Source organism: Dendropsophus ebraccatus, chromosome 2 (assembly GCF_027789765.1).
Source record: "Dendropsophus ebraccatus isolate aDenEbr1 chromosome 2, aDenEbr1.pat, whole genome shotgun sequence".
Taxonomy (NCBI): domain Eukaryota; kingdom Metazoa; phylum Chordata; class Amphibia; order Anura; family Hylidae; genus Dendropsophus; species Dendropsophus ebraccatus.
The window spans coordinates 16900033-16923039 of record NC_091455.1 but is presented as its reverse complement, the minus strand read 5'-3'; the positions used below and the strand labels follow the sequence as shown (position 1 = coordinate 16923039).

Here is a 23007-nt window from a genome sequence, read left to right as displayed (position 1 = left end):
GGTATACCGAGGGGCAGGGCTAAGTTGCGATCTTCTATGTGGGTGAAACAATAGAAGGGAGGGGGGGGCAGAGTTTCAGCTTTAGTCGTCTTTTAAAATGCTATTTTTTTCTAACCCTTTAATAACCCCGGTAAACAACTATCCTTGTGAGGTTACATTCCCTTGGTGTGAGGGGCCCGCTAGGTCTGTTCATAGTATAGGGGGAGATAATGGTACCAGTGAAGTATCTTCTGGTTGTTTCTACAGAGGTGGAGTTGTCCTGCTTTATTCCTTACAACATATTGAATTCCTAGCCTTAAAGTGTTTTTTATCATCTTCTTCACAATAAAGCTGGAACAATGCACATAGAAGGGGGTAATGGACTGTAATAGGGAATAGCATCTACCTGCACTCAACCGCTACGGAACGTTTCTGTAGATTATTTACTGCATTTACCACAATAGGCGGCTGAATAAAGGCACAAAGCAATATACAATTCCTTGAATTCACAATCCATGAAAGGTAGGAGCCGAGGCTCTTATCTGACATAGCAAGGAGTTTCTCAGAAAACTGGATGTCCTGATCTTAACGGAAAAAAAAAACAAAAAAAAAAAACTGAACAATACCCAGAAAGCTTCTGTGGATAAAGAGAAATGTAGTAAAACCTTAAAAACTAAACAAAATACAAAAAAAAAATTTCTGGGTTACAGAGGTTAAAAGGTGAAAAGATTTAAAGGAGTACTTTGGAAAAAATCAACTGGTGCCAGAAAGTTATATAGATTTGTAAATTACTTCTATTTAAAAATCTCCAGTCGTCCAGTACTTTTAAGCTGCTGTATGTGCTGCAGGAAGTAATATATTCTTTCCAGTCTGACACTGCTCTCTGCTGCCACCTCTGTCCATATCAGGAACTGTCCAGAGCAGGAGAAGTTTTCTATGGGGATTTGCTGCTGCTCTGGACAGTTCCTGACATGGACAGAGGTGGCAGCAGAGAGCACTGTGTCAGACTGCCACTTCCTTCGGGACATGCAGCAGCTGATAAGTATTGGAAAACTGGAGATTTTTAAATAGATGTAATTTACAAATCAGTATAACTTTCTGACACCAATTGAATTGAAAACAAATATTTTTCCCTGGAGTAGGAGCAGGGGTGGGTTCAAGCATGGGATACATCAGCCAGAACCAAGTGGGGCCATCCTGTTTATTTCTGTATGTGAAGCCCCTCTCCTCTATGTCTTTTGCCCTTCGGTCCCCTTTCAGCTCCATACACGTACCTCATTATCTCGGTCTTTCTCCAAAAAGTGGCGAGCGACATGACTGGGAAGTATGTTCCTCAGCATGTTCTCATTATGTTCCCTCAGCTCCGTCATCTCGCTGATTTCTTCCTTGGCTTGCACCCGCCACAGAAAATCCAGCCTTGCAGTGTATTCTAGCTGTAAAACAATAAGTGGATTATATAGGGGGAAAAAACAACAAACAAAGAAAATTATAAACAAAAAATAAAAAAATACAGGACACATTGGGAAAGATTTATTATTACTGTCTAAGCCTAAAACTAGCGGAGGCCGCCAGGTGTGCCAAATTCATCACAGTTCTCCAAGCGGTGTATGATATTTACCTTGTCTTTTTAGACTTTTTTCTTACTTCAAAGGGGGTTGACTGCGTAAAATATGAAGATAAAAAAATATCTGGGCAGCAGGGGGTGCTGCAAACATAATAACCAAGTGCCAGTCTGCCATCCTTGTCAGTCGTGGTGCTGCCACTCTACATCTCTCACTCTATCCCTTTATCCCATGGTTTCTGTGCCTGCTTAACCAATCAGTGGCTGCAGTGATGTCCCGCCTTATTCTCTGATTGGCTGAACAGGCAGTTCCTGTTAGGCTGCGACATCACAATAACCAGGAGACCAACATGAGATGAGAAAAGAGAGAGTAACAGCTGCACTGGAGAGAGGCACTGGTTTGTTAAGTTTGAAGCACCCCCTGCTTAATTTTGACTAGACAATTCCTTTAAAGGGAACCTGTCACCCCTCGTGCCAGGGCAGAGCCCGGACGACCTCCCGGTGGAGACCCTTATACTTACCCCCTGCACAAAGTCCCGCTCCCGTTGCCGAGATATCGCTGTCAGAAGCCCAGTGCGCGCTCATCAGAGATGAGTCCGATGCTCATAGAGAATGAATGGAGCCGTCATTCTCTGAGTGTCGGACTCATCTCTGATGAGCGCGCACTGGGCTTCCGACGGCGATATCTCGGCAACGGGAGCGGGACTTTGTGCAGGGGGTAAGTATAAGGGTCTCCACCGGGGTGTTGGCCAGGCTCTGCCCCCGCACGGGGGTGACAGGTCCTCTTTAAAGACTGATCTTAAAAGCTTAAAGGGGTAGCTCACCAAAAAAATTTTTTTTCAAATCGACTGGTGCCAGAAAGTGCCAGAGATTTTGTAATTTAAAAAAAAATTAAGTCTTCCAGTACTTGCTGCTGTATGTCCTGCAGGAAGTGGGTGTATCCTCTCCAGTATGACACAGTGCTCTCTGCTGCCACCTCTGTCCATGTCAGGAACTGTCCAGAGCAGCAGCAAATCCCCATAGAAAACCTCTCCTGCTCTCCAAACTGGAAATAATACACCACTTCCTGCAGGACATACAGCAGATGATAAGTACCAGAAAACCAGATTTAAAAAAAAAAAAAGAAAAAAAAAAAAAGAAGTAAGTTACAACTCTCTGGCACCAGTTGATTTGAAAGAAAACATTTTTGGTGAACAACCCTTTAAATTTTTTTTGCGCCTTTTCCTTTTTAGACACCTGCAAAACTGTCTATTAAGGCACAGAAAATGTATAAAACACATAATAAATGTGGTGCAAGGCATATACATGAACCTCAGTTTCCTGGCACAAACTGAGAACACAGTTCTTCCACCTCCCTGTAGAATGACCTTTGACAGAGGTCACAGAGCATGCCTACAAACGTGTCCCATACAATTGTAGGGTCTGGGGATGTGTCGATGGCCATGAGGCTTGCCAAAAAGCATGTCAATAAATGCTGTAAAAAAAACAGTAATATACTAAAAAAAAAAAAAATTTAGTTAGAAAATAAAAACAGGTTAGTAAAGTAGAACATGTTCCAGTATCTGGTTCTAATTCGTAAAAACAAATCTAGATGATACATTCTCTCTAGGAATGAAAGTTTTCTAATTCTTCTACCCTTGCACTTCGGTTCCTGACTTTTCCTATGGGATTCATTGACATTCCCCGTCACCTGCTGTAACCCCCTGGGATCCTGCGCTCTATAAAGGAATTATTTCGGCCTCCAGATACATCTTGACCCCCCCCCCCCTGTACAGAGGAGATTGTTCTGTCTACCCCTTCTTCTCCGCACACAGTAGCGCGGCTCTTTTGCCTTTTCGATGGATTATACATATACACATAACTTTTTCCCTACCTCGATTCTCTGATCTAACCCAATGAGTTTCCGCCATTCTTGCCAGCCGGTGTTATTTTTAGCTTGGCTGCAATTAACAATTTGTCAGCGGGTCCCTGAGCAATTGTTCCCACTCGCAGCAGACAGATCGGCTTTTTGCTTATTTTTAAATCTGTTATTGTTTTTATAAGAAATTATGTGGTGTTTTGGTCTTGTATAATATATAATAACCAGGTCGAAAGACAAGACACACATGAAAGATTAAATCTGGTCACCATGGATGTTAAGGGTACTCCGGCGAAAATCTTAGATAGCTTAGATAAATTTGTAATTTACTTTTATTTTAAAATTTCCAATCTTCCAGTATTTATCAGCTGCTGTATGTCAAGCAGAAAGTTGTGTATTCTTTCCAGTCTGACACAGTGCTCTCTGCTGCCACCTCTGTCCATGTCAGGAACTGTCCAGAGCAGCAGCAAATCTCCATAGAAAACCTCTCCTGCTCTGGGCAGTTCCTGACATGGACAGAGGTGGCAGCAGAGAGTACTGTGTACTGGAGATTTTTAAATAAAAGTAAAATACAAATCTATATAACTTTCTGAAACCAGTTGATTTAAAGAAGAAGATTTTCGCTGGAGTGTCCCTTTAACTCTTCAGAGGTTAAAAGGTGCAAAATTTATAATATTCAGATTTCCTTTTATTCACCTTTATATAGCAAACATAGAGGCATGCCATACGTGGCAGCAACACAGGCAGGAAAAGAGGGCAGGAACACAGGCAAGAAAAAGGGGCAGGAACACAGGCAAGAAAAAGGGGCAGGAACACAGGCAGGAAGAACAGGCAGGAACACAGGCAGGAAGAACGGGCAGGAACACAGGCAGGAAGAACGGGCAGGAACACAGGCAAGAAAAAGGGGCAGGAACACAGGCAGGAAGAACGGGCAGGAACACAGGCAGGAAGAACGGGCAGGAACACAGGCAGGAAGAACGGGCAGGAACACAGGCAAGAAAAAGGGGCAGGAACACAGGCAGGAAGAACGGGCAGGAACACAGGCAAGAAAAAGGGGCAGGAACACAGGCAGGAAGAACAGGCAGGAACACAGGCAAGAAAAACGGGCAGGAACACAGGCAAGAAGAACGGGCAGGAACACAGGCAGGAAGAAAGGGCAGGAACACAGACAGGAAGAACGGGCAGGAACACAGGCAGGAAGAACGGGCAGGAACACAGGCAGGAAGAACGGGCAGGAACACAGGCAGGAAGAACGGGCAGGAACACAGGCAAGAAAAACGGGCAGGATCACAGGCAGGAAGAACGGGCAGGAACACAGGCAGGAAGAACGGGCAGGAACACAGGCAGGAAGAACGGGCAGGAACACAGGCAGGAAGAACGGGCGCTGGTGTTGTCGGGCGCTGGTGTTGTCGGGCGCTGGTGTTGTCGGGCGCTGGTGTTGAATGAAACACACGTAGCAAACGTTAACTGGACCGGAAGTTAACGTTTGCTTCATCTGTAGCTGCCTGAGTGAATTGGGGTTGCGTATCATGGACCTGATCTTGGCACGGATTGCCTCATCAAAGCTAACTTCTAATCTATGAATGGGCTGCCGAGACCCCATCTCAATGCTGATATGATATATCAGCACCTGTTCTGGTTCTGAGGTGCTGACAGTGTGAGGAAGGTCTGTGTCTCTAAGGGCGTCCGTTACCTTTCTTTTTCCAATGGGTGCTGTACTTTGTCCCCAATCTGTACGGTAACTTTCTCAGCAAGTAGTGGTGGTAGTGGGGATGTGTTCGTGCTGCACTTCGGCCCACCTCACCACTACTTTCTCCTTCCAGCTTCTCTTCAATATTCATTGTGCCCGTCCTTCGGGCTTCCTGGCGACGTCATGTTAGCTGCACATGCGCCGTTGATGGCAAGGGCCGCGTGCACCCTTGCCAGTTCGCTCATGTGCCCTTGCAATGCAGGAGCAAAGATTGTTCATACATGTGTTGCTTGGTGGCCACTTTCTCCGCCAGCGGTGCCTGCGGGGTTTGGTCCTGTGACATTGGGGTTGCAGGGCCATTCCATTGCCCCCTTCACTGCTTGCGCACGCTTTGTAGGGTTCGCAATTTGCGCATGCGCCGTAGTGCGTCGGATAAGCACTGAGAGAAGCAAATGAGCGCATAGGCTTTGGCCCTCAGTGCGCCTGTGTCACTCCGACGCGCTAGGGCACATGCGAGAATTAGGGCGAAGGAGCATGCGCAATGCACAGTACCAGGGGGCATGCGAGAACTGGCAAGGGGGGGCGCGGCCCTTACTATCAACGGCGCATGCGCAGCTAAAGATGACGTCGCCAGGAGGCCCAGAGGATGGGCGCAATTAATATTCAAGAGAAGCTGGGAGGAGGAAGTAGTGGTGCAGCACGAATGCATCACCCCTTGCGGATAAAGTTACGGCACAGATTGGGGACAAAGTACAGCACCCATCAGAAAAAGAGAGGTAACACATGCACTAAGAGACACAGACCTTCCTCACACTGTCAGCACCTCAGAACCAGAACAGGTGCTGACAGATTCCTTTTAAGTCTGGTTGCTCATTTTTCTTGTGGTGGTTACTGCAGGGGAACTATAGAAGAACATGGGGGGCCATTCAGATAAATGGACACTCACAAGGTTAAAGACAACAGTTGGAGCCACAGACTTTTTGAGGGACAACCCAAGTGAGGAACCCATTGTATGACATTTATTGGTCCCACTGGGGCACACAGACAGGGATTCATCTGAAAAAGCCCTTTAAGGACTCTGCAATAAAACTGTTATACGTAATCGTTGGCAGTAGGCCGCCATTCGGTTACTGTGAGCATTTCAACACACTAGTAGTTGGCAAGACAATCTCCATATCTTAGTAACCATTTGCTTGTACTGTATATAAGTCACTGACATAATGCGGAGCTAAAGCTGTGTCCCCAGGCAGCCAAAACTTGGGGTTCTGCCACGAAAGGGATTAGAACAGCTGCTGTGGATAAGGCAAATGGATCAAACTAAAGTCATCAAAGAAAAACAAAAATACCAAGCCAAGAAATTACAGAGCGATAAAAAAATCACCATGCATTACCAAAAGGACTGAAAGACAAATGTCATTGGTAATACGGATTTATCATAAAGGCGTCAGGCAAGTGATCACATGTCCAGGGCCAAGCGAACATGTTTTAAAGGAGTCCTTCGAAGAAAGGGTAATAAGTAGTGTAGTGAGCGGACTTGCCGAACTACTCGGGTTAGGCAACATTCTCCAAATCTGAACAGTGTCCAAAAAATACTCCCACACAGTGTTTAGAATTACACTAATGTAAGTATGCATCATAGATAATACCCTGATAAAATAGCAGTAATATACTTCATGCCAATCTGGGTTGCAGAAAAAACCCCAAAAAAACAAAAACAATAACAACCAATCAGGAGTCCCCATGTGTCACTGGATGTAATAGATTTTTTGTCTTATATATAGGAGCAGTATTATAGTAGTTATATTCTTGTATATAGGAGCAGTATTATAGTAGTTATATTCTTGTATATAGGAGCAGTATTATAGTAGTTATATTCTTGTATATAGGAGCAGTATTATAGTAGTTATATTCCTGTATATAGGAGCAGTATTATAGTAGTTATATTCCTGTATATAGGGAGCAGTATTATAGTAGTTATATTCCAGTATATAGGGGGCAGTATTATAGTAGTTATATTCCAGTATATAGGGGGCAGTATTATAGTAGTTATATTCTTGTATATAGGGGGCAGTATTATAGTAGTTATATTCTTGTATATAGGAGCAGTATTATAGTAGTTATATCCCTGTATATAGGAGCAGCATTATAGTAGTTATATTCTTGTATATAGGAGCAGTATTATAGTAGTTATATTCTTGTATATAGGAGCAGTATTATAGTAGTTATATTCTTGTATATAGGAGCAGTATTATAGTAGTTATGCGGTTCAGGGAAGAAACAGAGTGCTGCACCTCACACCTATGGCTGATACTAGTGCCGCTAGGCTAAATAAAAAACACATCAGAATTTTGTGTATGAATTGATCAAGCCATACTGCCCCATGTACCTCGTGCCGGTATCTGATACACATGGGTCCCTACACTAAGTCCACACCGTGCCAGTCAGTGGCCACCAACCCCGCAGGCACGCACAGTCAGGGAACGGGGGCCATGGGACGGCCCTGCGACCCCCATGTCGCAGGACCAGACCCAAAAACACCACACCAGAACCCGGCCAGCACCGCCGGCGGAGAAGGTCGCCCCCAAACAGCACAAGTCTGGATGGTAAGCGTAATACCATATCCATACTTGTGTCGTTTGGGGGCAGCCTTCCCCGCCGGTGGTGCTGGCCGGGTTTTGGTGGGGCTTTTTGGGTCTGGTCCTGTGACATTGGGGTTGCAGGGCCGTTCCATGGTCTCCCTTCCCTGCACGTGCACGCTTTGCGGGGTTGGCGGTCGCTGACCGACACGGTGTGGAGTTAGCGTAGGGACCCGTGTGGACCAGAGGACCTGCGCGGTGGTACACGGGGCAATATGGCTTGATCAATTCATATACAGACACTCTGGTGTTGATTTTTAATATAGGCCTAGCGGCATTAGTATCAGCCATAGATGGGATGTGCAGCCGTTCCGTTCTCTCCAGTTCGTGTTTTACAGTTCTCCCTCTCTGAACAGCTCGCACTCCTTTTTAAGACCCACATGACCAAAATTAGCAGGATATGCCTGTGCTCACATGTCTGGACCTTATGTCTTCCCCATTCTGTGAGAGCAGCAATGGTAAGTGTAATACCATATCCATACTGGTGTCGTTTGGGGGCAGCCTTCCCCGCGCGGTGGTGCTGGCTGGGTTTTGGTGGGGCTTTTTGGGTCTGGTCCTGTGACATTGGGGTTGCAGGGCCGTTCCATGGCCTCCCTTCCCTTCATGTGCACGCTTTGCGGGGTTAGCGGTCGCTGACCAACACGGTGTGGAGTTAGCGTAGGGACCCGTGTGGACCAGAGGACCTGCGCGGTGGTACACGGGGCAATATGGCTTGATCAATTCATATACAGACACTCTGGTGTTGATTTTTAATATAGGCCTAGCGGCATTAGTATCAACCATAGATGGGATGTGCAGCGGTTCCATTCTCTCCAGTTTGTGTATTATAGTAGTTATATTCCTGTATATAGGAGCAGTATTATAGTAGTATATTCCTGTATATAGGAGCAGTATTATAGTAGTATATTCCTGTATATAGGAGCAGTATTATAGTAGTTATATTCTTGTATATAGGAGCAGTATTATAGTAGTTATATTCTTGTATATAGGAAGAGTATTATAGCAGTTATATTTGTGTACATAGGGGGGCAGTAGTAAAGTATATATTATATTTTGTGGATACAATAAGACCTATGAGCTCAAATAAGTTTTTAATTTCCTCTTCTTGCCATAATATTACACCTATGGATATCTGTGATATTGTACTATACTATAATTACAGTATGTTCAGGTAATTTTTAATTGCTGACCTTTAGGACGAGTGCCGAGAACTACCGATTTACAGAGTAATGTTTAGACTATAAGATATATTACACATTAATGCTCACACATTACCGATACTTTGTGGTAACCGTCAGTTTTTTCTCAGTTTTCACGTCCAAAAATTGTGCAAAATAATAAACCTTAATAAATGTAATGAAAATGTTTGAATGTCATGACGGATAAATTAACCAAAACAATAGCTGCAGTATCTCCATTAGGCGCCCTAAGCGGTGGTGACATTTTCCAGCCCATCCATAATAAAATGCCAAACAGTCATGGGGAATGAGTGAAAGAAATGTTTTGTCTCACCTGCTGTCCGTGATAGAAGACGGCTAAGAGGAACATGGCCATTAGCAGCAGGGAGGCCTCTTTCGTCCCTAGGAAGTCTGTGCTGGAAAATAGATAAAACAGCCATTGTCACTCTTTATGAGACTAACAATGTAGCACATAGTCAATGGGGGAATATCAGTCCGGTGGCTAAAGTAGCACTTAAGATGCACAGCGTAGGCGGCTGACAAGCCTGTTTACATTACTTATGCAAGGATTCACTATAATCTATGCTCAACATCACATCATCCGTATCTAAAGACATGGACTCTGGGTCGTGCTCTCCTCTCTAGCATTCATAGGCAGCGCTATACTTTTATATTTAAAAGAAATTACTGGAACTTGATGACTTTGAACTATGTACCTTGTTGTCTAACTTTTTAGATATTAAAAGGGTATTTCACCAATGGGACCTTTAACTCTTAGGAGAACTTGGGGTCTAGTGATCCTTTTTATTTTATTCAAATTGCCAACGGTAAAAGAGAAAAGAAGGGCAAGAAAGAAAAAAAGTGGATATACTGGGCTGCTAATGTAACTCCCATAGGGTACAGTGAAGAGAGCTGTCCATGTGTTAAATCTGCAACTTCTGTACTTGATTCCCCCTTTCTTTAAAGGAGAAGTCCGGGAAAAATTTTTGTATCGCCCCCGAAAAGTTATACAAATCCCCAATATACACTTATTACGGGAAATGCACATAAAGTGCTTTTTCCGCTGCACTTACTACTATATCAAGGCTTCACTTCCTGGATAACATAGTGATGTCACTTCCTGGATAACACGGTGATGTCACTTCCTGGATAACATGGTGATGTCGCGACCCAACTCCCAGAGCTATGCGGGGTGTGGCTGCTGGAGAGGATGATGGCAGGGGGACACTGAGGGACACAGGGCAGTGGGGGGACTCTGAGCATCCCCCTGCCATCATCCTCCCCAGCAGCCACAGCCCGCACAGCTCTGGGAGTCGCGTTGTGACATAACTATTTTATCCAGGAAGTAACATCCCCATGTTATCCAGGAAGTGACATCACTATGTTATCCAGGAAGTGACATCCCTATGTTATCCAGGAAGTGACATCCCCATGTTATCCAGGAAGTGACATCACCATGTTATTCAGGAAGTGACATCACCATGTTATCCAGGAAGTGACATCACCATGTTATCCAGGAAGTGAAGCCTTGATGCAGTAGTAAGTGCAGGGAAAAAAGCACTTTATAAGCATTTGCTATAATAAGTGTATATTGGGGAATTGTATAACTTTTGGGGGGCAATACAATACTTTAATAAAAAATTTTGCCGGACTTCTCCTTTAAGCTTCTGATCAGCACCAGAAGCAGCTTAGTGTTACCCCTTCCTTGCTGTGAAACTGCTCTTTTCTACTCACATAGCACATATGTAAACCCAGTGTATCAGTAACCTCTTCCCTCCTTCTCTCTCTCTCTCTCTCTCTCTCTAAAAAGTAAGGGAGGAAGTATCTGGGTGGTTATTACTGGTAGAAATGAATGATAAATAGCTAGGTACTATGGACAGTTCTACAGCTTTCTTAAACACTTTTTCTTTCAGTTCCTAACTATTTTTACTATATTTATTTGCTGTCAGTAAATAATAAAATTGTAGTTTATATAGTCCTGCTCTCAGCTGAGAAGTGATACAACCGTATCCCGGCTAGACAATGCTCTGTAAGCTCTACAGCAGGGGTCCCCAAACTACGGCCCGGGCATGCGCTCCCCCCAAGGCTTTTTATCCGGCCCCCACCGCACTTCCACACCGCTGTCTATCCCTGCCCTTGCCCCGCATCCACACCACCGCTGTCGTCATCCACGGACGGGCCGGGCCCCTCGCACTCTTGGAACCCCTCCGGTCAGTTGCTGGAGGGATCCCCCAGCAGGTGCAGCGAAGTCATTACTGCCCCTGCTGGAGGATCCCTCAGAGATCATTGCCAGGTTACATCTGGGGTGGGGGGGTTGGTGGTCTGTGCGGCGCCGAGGAGGCAGGCTGCAGGGCAGACATCTCACACTGCTCTGGGATCTGCGGTCCGTTGCACCGCCCTCCGGGGGGGGGGGGGAGAGAGATGTGCAACGGACCGCAGATCCCAGAGGAGTGTGAGATGTCGGCCCTGCAGCCTGCCTCCTTGGCGCCGCACGGACCACCAACCCCCCCCGCCCCGGATGTAACCTGGCATCGATCCCTGAGGGATCCTCCGGCAGGGGCAGTGATGACGTTGCTGCACCTGCTAGGGGATCCCTCCAGCGACTGACCGGCTGAAGAGGAGAGAAGAGGCCAGGAGAGATGAAGACAGTATTAGGTGAGTATAACTATTATTATTTTTTGTAGCAATGCAGTGGGACATTATAACTATATGGGGGACATTGCAGGGGGACAATATAACTATATGGGGGACATTGCAGGGGGACAGTATAACGATATGGGGGACATTGCAGGGGGACAATATAACTATATGGGGGACATTGCAGGGGGACAATATAACTATATGGGGGACATTGCAGGGGGACAATATAACTATATGGGGACATTGCAGGGGGACATTATTACTATATAGAGAGCACAACAGGGAGCATTATTACTATATGAGGGACAATGCAGGGACACATTATTAGTATATAGAGGACAATGCAGGGAACATTATTACTATATGGGGGCACAGCAGGGGATCCTACATACAGGGGGTAACCCACATACCTGCTTGAGTGCTGCTTGAGGGGGTGAAGGTGAAGTGGGGGGGGGGGGAGTTGAAAGTGGGGTGAGGGGGCTGGTTGAGGGTGTGAAGGGGGAGTGAGGGGGGCTGGTTGAGGGGGAGTGAGAGGTTGAGTGTGGGCTGAGTGAGGGGTGGAAAGAAATAGGGATGGTTTTACTTTGGGGGGGGGGGGGGTTGTGGCATTTTGCACTGGTATTTGATTATAGTTTGTTTTTTTATAGTCTGGCCCTCCGATGGTCTTAGGGACAGTGAACTGGCCCCCTGTGTGAAAAGTTTGGGGACCCCTGCTCTACAGCCTGGACTCCAGACTGATACGTTGTACATAGCTAGTCATGCTCTCAGCTGTATCCAGTCTATAGACAATGCTCTATGAGCTCTACAGCCTGGCCCCTGACTGATACATTGTACATAGCTAGTCCTGCTCTCAGCTGTATCCAGTGTAGACAATGCTCTGTGAGCTCTACAGCCTGGACTCCAGACTGATACATTGTACATAGCTAGTCCCAAGGCTGAGGCCAAGGCACTAGTGCAGGGATAGGAACCTTGGCTCCCCAGCTGTTGCAAAGCTACAACTCCCATCATGCCTGGACAGCCAAAGCTAAAGCTTTGGCTGTCCAGACATGATGGGAGTTGTAGTTTTGCAACATCTGGATATCCAAGGTTCCTATCCCTGCACTAGAGCAATAAAAATGTAATTCTTTTATTTGTATAGCCCCACCTGATTCGGCAGCACTTTACATAGTTTGGTCGCTGTCCCCATTGGGGCTCACAGTCTAAATACAGGATAAATTGCCTGTACAGAGCTAGTAAGAACCCCAGAGACTGCAGCACTCGCACAGCTCTATCCTAAGGGATATCATTGCTGGTTTGCAGCCTCTACAACAGCAGCAGCAGCAGCTACTAGGACTATGCCAGTGTCTACTCTAATAAAGCCGAGTCCTGTATAGTAAGTAGCGTATTTAGAGGATTATTGATGTCATTTACCAATGTGATCACCTTGTCTGGAAATAAAAGGGGAAAAAAAGACAGCGGATTATTGCAAGGAACGTCTGAAGGTAACCAAAGAGGAGAACAGTTTTCTTCATACCCAGCCATATCAGTCATGTGTCAGTCCTCAACAATCACTTAGGGGCTTTACAGTTCTGAAAAGTTTTATTTTTTTTAAACTTTGACATTTTAAGCTTCTGTTTGGTGCTCGTTGCGAGGTGTACGGAATTGTCAACGGATTTTTGATAAAGTTGTAGTTTATTGTCAGTTGTTCATTCAACACTTGTATAGGTTAAAGGGGAATTCTAGTGGAAGTGGAATTTCCCACTTCCATTATACATTATCATAACCAGACAAAGTAACCACCAAGGATCTACTGGAATATTATATATATATATCCTCAAATCAGGGGGGTCGTTATGTTAAAGGGGTACTCCAGCAAAAAACTTTTCTTTCAAACCAACTGATGTCATACTTATCAGCTGCTGTACGTCCTGCAGGAAGTGGTGTATTCTCTCCAGTCTGACACAGTGCTCTCTGCTGCCATCTCTGTCCATGTCAGGAACTGTCCAGAGCAGGAGCAAATCCCCATAGAAAACCTCTCCTGCTCTGGACAGTTCCTGACATGGACAGAGGTGGCAGCAGAGAGCACTGGCAGACTGGTAATAATACGCCACTTCCTGCAGGACATACAGTAGCTGATAGGTACTGGAAGACTGGAGATTTTTTACGAGAAGTAAAATACGAATCTGTATAACCTTCTGGTACCAGTTTATTTGAAAAAAAGAAAGAAAGAATTTTTACTGGAGTACCCCTTGACTGCTTATGTCTGACCTGCTTAAAATTTAGATCCAATGCTCAGCAGTATACGGAGGCCTGTGCAGCAGCACTGACAGGAGCAGAGCTGTCAAACAAGTTAGAAGTGAAAGGAGTAAAGTCATAAGACAAGAGGCTGTACTGAGAGGAGCAGAGGATAATAGCAGTTCCAAGTCACTAGAGGAGGTTGTAATACCACACACAACCTGAGGACAAGTGTGGCACTGTTTTCAGAAGGAAGCAAGTATTAATAGTAGCAATGTTTGATTCCTGGATACCCCTTTATTAAGCTACGCCTGTCTTAGTGTGGCTCACTAATGGCTTCTATTACACTGCTACTTTTTAAAAAGACCAGAAGAAAAACAGGAACAACAGGGACACTTACTTTCCATTGTGATGTGAATTGTCATATCGTAGGAAGAGAGAAGTATAGATGGTTTCTGTCAGCAGAGAATATATTGCTATCATAATGAGCAGCACCGCCAGCTTCAGAACAGAGTTAAGACGTAGAAAGACAGCGCAGGTCACCATCGCCAGAACTCCGGTGAAGACAAAGTACTAAGGAGAGAGAAGACAAACGTGTCAGACGTGTCAAGTCCGGCTCAATGACAATTCACTAAAAAACATTTTCATATAGTGAAGGATGATGAAAACCGCACTCATCTTCAGAACACAGAAGCTCATGCTGACTACCATTATATTCTGCTCTTAAAGGGGTTCTCTGACACCAGGTAAGAAATATTATAAATACTGTAAAGGTCTAGAACATTGCTTACCTGCCTGTCCCAGTTCTGAAACCACAAATTTTAAACTACCCCTGACTTTTTTCATTGGACTTCCTGCAGACATTTTTTTTGTATATATATTTATCTATCTATCTAATATTTTTGGCATGTTTGTTTCTTTTTTTGTATTTATGGGGGTATAGATAATTCACCCTTTTACTGACAAATGATGATCTAGTGCAAAGCACAATAGAGGAACCCCAACTTAGAATAAAATATAATACTAAAAAAATTAAAAAAGTTGTTTAATGATGGCTTTTAGATTGTTTTTCCCACTTGGGGACTGAATTTAGTAATAATTGATAAAAATGGAAAAAGAAAAACAAACAAACAAACCCCTATCCATAGGAAAGCGTGAATACGACTAAAGGAACTTTTCTAATCTAAGTGGGTCCTGATGCAAATCTATAAGAAGGCCCCCACCTATATATAATGATAGTGTCCTCTTCTATGGCATTTAGGCTCACCCAGTGCTCCGTCTGCACCCCCTATAGCACGGTAATAGGATCCATTCACAATAACACATGAACAATTAATAATGTGTTTTTCCAGGAATGGAGGCGGCAGGATCCACAGCAGTGTTAAAGGCCTCTACAATGCACTCAGCAGCGTTTCCAAAGTGGGTAATTTTCCGACTAGCTGTCCATTCTGCCTCATGCACCGGTGCACCGGGTGACAATAACATGTTATTAGCGGCTGTGAAGTGTATGCAGATCCCTTGTGTCTCCCTGGCATCGCCTCCTTCCTCCCTGCACTGGAGTTAGAATTTTCTAGAATCTCACTTGACACCCGGTGACACCTTTATATTCACTGCTATGGAAAATTACCCTTGTACAAAGAGCTTACAGCGCATCGAGGGACACAGATGGTTTGTCAGCAATCTCCTAGATGGCCCCATTATAAGTTATAATAATCACCCGTAATAGAAATCCTTGACTTCTTGTCTTCTGTCGAAAATTCCAGATCACTACTTTTATCAGGTTTTTTTGACAATTTGGGGAACGAGCAGCATGATTGTCATTAGGACTCCAAATGGGCCATCCCTTAGCTTTCCCAGGGCCTATAAGGCAAACCTGTCCAGCCATGTACACAAGTGATGAACTGCTGTGCAGCCAGGCCAATTTGCCCTTCAGGATGCTAGGAACCGTCCCCTGGTAGTAATCCCACCCCCATGTAGGCATTGACCCCTAATAGTAAGCCCCCCCCCCCATGTAGGCATTGTGCTCTGGTAGTAAGTCCCCCATGTAGGCATTGTAACCTGATAGAACTCCCCCCCCCCCCATGTAGGCATTGTGTACTGATAGTAAGCACCCCATGTAGGCATTGTCTCCTGATAGTAAGCACCCCATGTAGGCATTGTCTCCTGATAGTAAGCACCCCATGAAGGCATTGTGCCTTGGTAATAAGCCCCTCCCCCATGTAGGCATTGTCCCCTGATAGTAAGCCCCAATGTAGGCATTGTAACCTGATAGTAACCCCCCCCCCATGTAGGCATTGTCCCCTGATAGTAAGCCCCCCCCATGTAGGCATTGTCCCCTGATAGTAAGCCCCCCATGTAGGCATTGTGCCTTGGTAGTAAGCCCCCCCCCCCCATGTAGGCATTGTCCCCTGATAGTAAGTCCCCTATGCAGGCATTGTAACCTGATAGCAAGCCCCCCCATGTAGGCATTGTAACCTGATAGTAAGCCCCCCCCCCATGTAGGCATTGTCCCCTGATAGTAAGTCCCCTATGCAGGCATTGTAACCTGATAGTAAGCCCCCCCCCCCATGTAAGCATTGTCCCCTGATAGTAAGTCCCCTATGCAGGCATTGTAACCTGATAGCAAGCCCCCCATGTAGGCATTGTAACCTGATAGTAAGCCCCCCCCCATGTAGGCATTGTGCCCTGGTAGTAACTCTCCCCCCATGTAGGCATTGTGTCCTGGCAGTAAGTACCCCATGTTGGCATTGCCGCCGATCGTAAGCCAACCTCCCCTCGCCCTATGCAGGCATTATCCCTGGTAGTAACCCCCCTCACCCTATGTAGGCATTATCCCTGGTTGTAACCCCCTCACCCTATGCAGGAATTATCCCTGGTAGTAACCCCCTCACCCTATGTAGGCATTATCCCTGGTAGTAAGCCCCTCCCCCTATGTAGGCATTATCCCTGGTAGTAAGCCCCTCCCCCTATGTAGGCATTATCCCTGGTAGTAACCCCCTACCCCTATGTAGGCATTATCCCTGGTAGTAAGCCCCTCCCCCTATGTAGGCATTATCCCTGGTAGTAACCCCCTCCCCCTATGTAGGCATTATCCCTGGTAGTAAGCCCCTCCCCCTATGTAGGCATTATCCCTGGTTGTAACCCCCTTCCCCTATGTAGGCATTATCCCTGGTAGTAAGCCCCTCCCCCTATGTAGGCATTATCCCTGGTAGTAACCCCCTCCCCCTATGTAGGCATTATCCCTGGTAGTAAGCCCCTCCCCCTATGTAGGCATTATCCCTGGTAGTAACCCCCTCCCCCTATGTAGGCATTATCCCTGGTAGTAACCCCCTCCCCCTATGCAGGAATTATCCCTGGTAGTAAGCCCCTCCCCCTATGTAGGCATTATCCCTGGTAGTAACCCCCTCCCCCTATGCAGGAATTATCCCTGGTAGTAACCCCCTCCCCCTATGTAGGCATTGTCCACTGTGTTATTTAAAAATAATCCCCCCTGGCTGTAGCTGAGCTCTGGTGTCCTCTGGTGTTTTCTCTCCAGCCTGATGAGTGCATGAGTGACGTCACTTGTTTGCGGAGAGCTAGGGGAGGGAGCGGCCTCTTGTGGCTGGAGCCATATTGAGACCTGCGTCCTCAAGAGTATTGGCGGAATGGGGAGCCAATGGCCCAGTGACAGTGAGAGCTGAATACAACTGTGAGCACCCCGATGATTATAAGGTCACTGTCTGTGACAACACCCAGTGCTGAGGCAGGCATTGGGGAGCGGGACGCATGGGGGGTGCACCGGGATGGCGCTACATTACCTCAAAATTGGAATTGTCGCGCCGGGGACGGTTGGGAGGTATGTGGTAACATATGCGGGAAAGTAGTGGTCCGGGATAGTGGCATGCTGGGGCCTAAGGACAGGGGCAATGGCTTCTTGTGTGATCTCATTAGGGTCATTTAAGTAACAGTAACAATCCATGGTGGGAGTCAAAGTATAAAAATAACTACAAAGCAATATTTTCAACACTATGAAGGAAATCAATCAAACCTGATAAAAAGGAGCAGTTGCCCATAGCAACCAAGTAGCTCCAAGCTTTCATTTTCTAAAAGACTGACAGGTTGCTAGGGGCAACTGCTCCCCCACTGCACTTTATAGACACCATTCCTAATGGCGGTCAGAGATATCATCAGTCACTTGGACTGGATAGTTCATATAAAGTTCATATCGACCAAATGTTTACAACTTATTGAGCCAATTCTCTCCCCGATGATACACGATCCCCACTATGACCATGTGTATATATAGCAAGAGACCGGGGATCTCACTTACCTCGGGATAAAAGCAAATGTCGGTGACGGAGGCCGAAGAGTTGAAGGTCTGATTTTTTGAGGTAATCGATTTGTCGAAATCACACCAGAGCTGAAAAGGGACAATAGGAAATAACAGGTGAAAACTGGAGAGAAAGCAAAGACGCACTAACAATTCATGACTACTATATGCCTGGAAAAATACCATCACCTACTGCAGGGATGGGGAAACTCAGGCCCTCCAGCCAGGGCCGGATTAAAGGGAGGGCACCAGGGGCACGTGCCGCGGGGCCTCCACCACTTAGGGGCCCCCACCAGCTCGAACCCTAGCAGAACGGTGCTGCTTACCTAGGATATCAGGCCATGTAATAGGACCCTAACACAGTGGGCAACAACGCGCAGAAAGTGCTGTGTTCTCACATTGCATTATTAACACAAACACAATGTGGGAATACACTCTGATACTTAGTCCACCCCCCCTTCCCGCTCCTGTCTCTGGGGCCTGGCATCTTCCCCTGTACTGCAGCCTCTAGTGACCACGTGCATAACAGAGGAGGATGCTGACCCATACAGCCAGGAGCGAGGAGGGGCCTGTGCTAATTCACCTACAGTAAGCAGCCATCTGTATAGATCTGTATAGTTTATTTTATTTTATTTTTTTTTGGGGGGGGGGGGGGGGGGGGGGGTTTTGTCGCCTGAGGCCTCCACCAACCTTAATCCGGCCCTGCCTCCAGCTGTTAAAAAAAACTATTATTCCCATCATGCCTGGACAGCCAAAGCTTTAGCTGAAGGGCCAAAGGTTCCCCATCCCTGACCTACAAGATTCCTTTTGCATTCTGCCATGTATACCAGAGATCACACTGTAGCCGTCTCCCTCCATTCCATATAGAGGGCTTAATATATGTATGTGGTCTGATCTCTGATCTGGGGTGTTAATATAGATGCTGATCTGGCGTCTAAATATATTATGGGTGTCTGTTCCAGGATTTAACTATATTTAGGGGTCTAGTCTAGGGTCTAAATACATTTCAAGGTACTGAACTAGGGTCTAAATACATTAACGGGGTCTTAATTGTGATATATATATATATATACATACACACAGTGATACCTTGATTTAAGAGAAACTTGGATTAGGATTTCCAAGAAGAGCTCACAGTTTTTCAAAATTGTAACTTGGTTTAAGAGCATTGCTTTGGTTTAAGAGCTCCCTGTACTGAGTGGGAGGGGAGTGGAGGAGGGGCATGGTCTGCATAACGGGGTCTGCAGCCTTCCAAATCATAGCTGATCCACTTCAGGCTGGGGCTTACATCAGGGGACAGGACTGTGGAGGTAATCTCTTAGCTGTAACCCCTCTCTCCCCGGACAGAGCGCTGCATGTATGTGCCCACATCTGTACTGCTCATTCCTTCATGCTCCTTGCAGTCTCTGTCAGCTTTTATGTTTCCCATCCTCTCTATTCCTGCTATAATGTTCCTGCACTTACACTGAGCCATACTCATTGCTGCTATAATATGCCTGCACTCACACTCTGCTATACACACTGCTGCTATATTGTGCCTGCACTTACACTCAGCTATACACACTGCATTATAGAGAAGTTTCTGTCACTGTCCTCCTGCACACCTCTGTGATTCTCACTTCCTGATTGGTCCATGCTGAACACACACCCCTTCCACATTGCTGTCATGTGACCACGCAGACCTCTGACAGCAGCCCTGCTTCTCTATTCTAGCCTGTTGTACTACTCTACTGCATTATGGGGATCTGCAGCTCCTTCCTGTTTCTACAAACTGCTGCTGTTCAGGTTTATGCAGTTACTATACATTATACACCACATGATGATTGCTATACTGTACAGTAACTTGTAATATCACATATACAGCTGTTTCTGAATGTTTTTTTCTCTTCTCATTTGTTTTACAGAATAACATTTACTCTACTACTTCTAGAACTGCTGCTACTGTTACTACTACTACCGCTACTACTGCTACTACTACTACTATTAATACTACTACTACTACTACTACTATTAATACTACTACTTCTACTACCGCTACTACTACTACTATTAATACTACTACTACTACTACTTCTGCTACTACTATTAATACTACTACTGCTGCTACTTTTACTACTACTATACTACTACTCTTATTATTATTACTACTACTGCTCCTACTAATACTAGAACCACCAATACTACTACCACTACTATTAATAACACTACTACTATCACCACTACTACTAACACTACTATTACACTACTACTACTACTACTACTACTACCACCACCTACTACTATACTACTACTATTAAATTACTATACTACTTCTACCACCACCACCACTACCACTACTAATACTACTACCACAGTACTACTACTACTATAACTACTACTATTAATACTACTACTACTACCACCAACATCACTACTACTATTATTAATATTACTACTACTACTACTACCACCACCACCACCACTACTATTAAAACTACTACCACTACTAGTAATACTACTATTACTACAGTATTACCACTAGTACTTCTACTACCACTACAATTAATACTACCACAGTATTACTACAACTACTACTATTAATTCTACTACTACCACCACTACTACTACTCCTACTATACAACTATTAATATTATTACTACCACCACTCCTACTACTACTCCCAGCCCTACACATTCTCATATTGTGCTGCCATTGCGAGGAGCCCCACCCCGATCTGGACAGAATATATTCGGATATAATTAGCTCTGACAACAGATTCTATTGAATAATATGACAAATAAATGTCATTAAATAATATATTTTTACTCTATAATTTATTAGTCAATTAAAATACCCCTTTAAATAAACCTGTCCTGGATCATATATCGGCTATTATTCCCTACAGCGCACGTCACTGGATTTATCTGAGAACATTTTTATTAAAATATTTTATCGTCCTTAGCGCAGAACACATTTTTATTATTTTAGATGTAATTTTTATAATTTTTTTTAACCCCCTGTGTCCCGTGTCACAGTGTAACCTTCTCTCTCAGCAGAGTACTGTTTTTGTTCCTTATTAAGCTCCAGCACATATTTTATTGCTGATATGGAACATGAAATAGCATTATGAGTGAGGCGGGATTTACAGCGCCGCCAGCTTTTATTGCGCTCTCTGACTATACTATATAAATGAAATATTGTGATTATGGGCGCTTATGATTGCTGTGCTAAGTACTTCTGCCTTCAGGATCAATATAGCGATTGGTTTGTGCCTCTGGTCTATTATTCATTGCGCTTGGTAAAGTTTTGGAGTGGAGAAGGTTTATCTAGTTTTCATACCTCGAATCTCATCAGCTTTAACATCTTAAGAGAACCTAATATATCATCATATTTCCTCTTTTAAAGAGGTACTCTGGCAATTTTTTTTAAAATCAACTGGTGTCAGAAATTTCTATAGATTTGTAAATTACTTCTATATAAAAAAAAATCTCCAGTCTTTCAGTACTTATCATCTGCTGTATGTCCTGCAGGAAGGGGTGTATTCTTTCCAGTGAAGTTAAAGAGGTTGTCCAGCAAAAATCTTTTTCTTTCAAATCAACTGGTGTCAGTAACTTTTATAGCTTTGTAATTTACTTCTATTAAAAAATCTCAAGTCTTCCCGTACTTATTAGCTGCTGTATGTCTTGCAGGAAATGTTGTTTTATTTTCTGACACAGCGTTCTCTGCTGCCACCTCTGTCCATTTTAGGAACTTCCAGAGCAGGAGAGGTTTCTATGGGGATTCATAGAAAACCGAGACAAAGTTCCTTTGTTGGCCAGAGATGGCAGAAGAGAGCACTGTGTCAGACTGAAAAATAAAACAACATTTCCTGCAGGACATACAGCAGCTAATAAGTATGGGAAGACTTGAGATTTTTTAATAGAAGTATATTACAAATCAATATAATTTTCAGACACCAAGATTTTCTCTGGACAACCCCTTAAGCAGTTTTATAGACTTCTTACAGGGAGGTAGAGTACACCCTTGGCGGCTGCACCATTATACTCCTGTTTGGGTGACTGGCTGGCCCCCAATGATCAGACATGTCACCTATCCAGACATTTCATCTACAGTTGCCACATAATATATTAAAGGGGTTATCCAGTGCTACAAAAACATGGCCACTTTCTTTTAGAGACAACACGACTCTTGTCTCCAGTTCAGGATCTCCATTCACTTCAATGGAACTGAGCAGCAAAACCCCGCCTAAGCTGGAGACAAGAGTGGTGCTGTCTCTGGAAGAAAGTGGCCATGTTTTTGTAGTGCTGGATAACCCCTTTAAAGTATTCTTTCAAATATATGCCAAAATGTGCCAGTACTTATCAGCTGCTGTATGTCCTACAGAAAGTGCTATATTCTTTCCAGTCTGACACAGTGCTCTCTGCTGCCACCTCAGTCCATATCAGGAACTGTCCAGAGCAGGAGAGGTTTTCTATGGGGATTTGCTGCTGCTCTGGACAGTTCCTGAAATGGACAGAGGTGGCAGCAGAGAGCACTGTGTCAGACTGGAAAGAATACACCACTTTCTGCAGGACATCCAGCAGCTCATAAGTACTGGAAGACTCTGGAGATTCTTTAATAGAAGTAAATAACAAATCGGTATAACATGTAAAAACATTTTTTCTTCTCCATCGTACCCCTTAAAGCCCATAGACAACAATGTATAAGAATAATATACACAAAACCCCCTGAAGATCTTAGGATCTTCTCATTTGGAAATGTGAAAATCAGACGTATCACAGAACCCGCTGTTAGGTATTGATTTGTGCACTTAGCTCCATAGTCTGAAAAAAGGGACCAGCTGTCAGATGACAGCAACTTAGTGCAGAAAAAAATCTCAGGGATCTTTAAAGGGGTTATCCAGCGCTCCAAAAACATGGCCACTTTTCCCCCTCTCTTGTCTCCAGATTGGCTGGGGTTTCAA

The 23007-nt window shown here is 44.7% G+C and overlaps 1 protein-coding gene across 1 annotated transcript in view; it reads right to left on the bottom strand.

The window, feature by feature from the left end:
- The window catches only part of ADCY8 (adenylate cyclase 8), a 206677-nt gene that overhangs the window by 16308 nt on the left and 167362 nt on the right, over window positions 1–23007 (bottom strand). Inside the window, exons 12-15 of the mRNA XM_069959623.1 lie at window positions 18066–18155; window positions 14157–14329; window positions 9237–9318; window positions 1254–1412 (exon numbers count right to left, since the gene is read on the bottom strand). Coding sequence (XP_069815724.1) covers window positions 1254–1412; window positions 9237–9318; window positions 14157–14329; window positions 18066–18155 — 504 coding nt within the window. The remainder of the gene's footprint in view (window positions 1–1253; window positions 1413–9236; window positions 9319–14156; window positions 14330–18065; window positions 18156–23007) is intronic.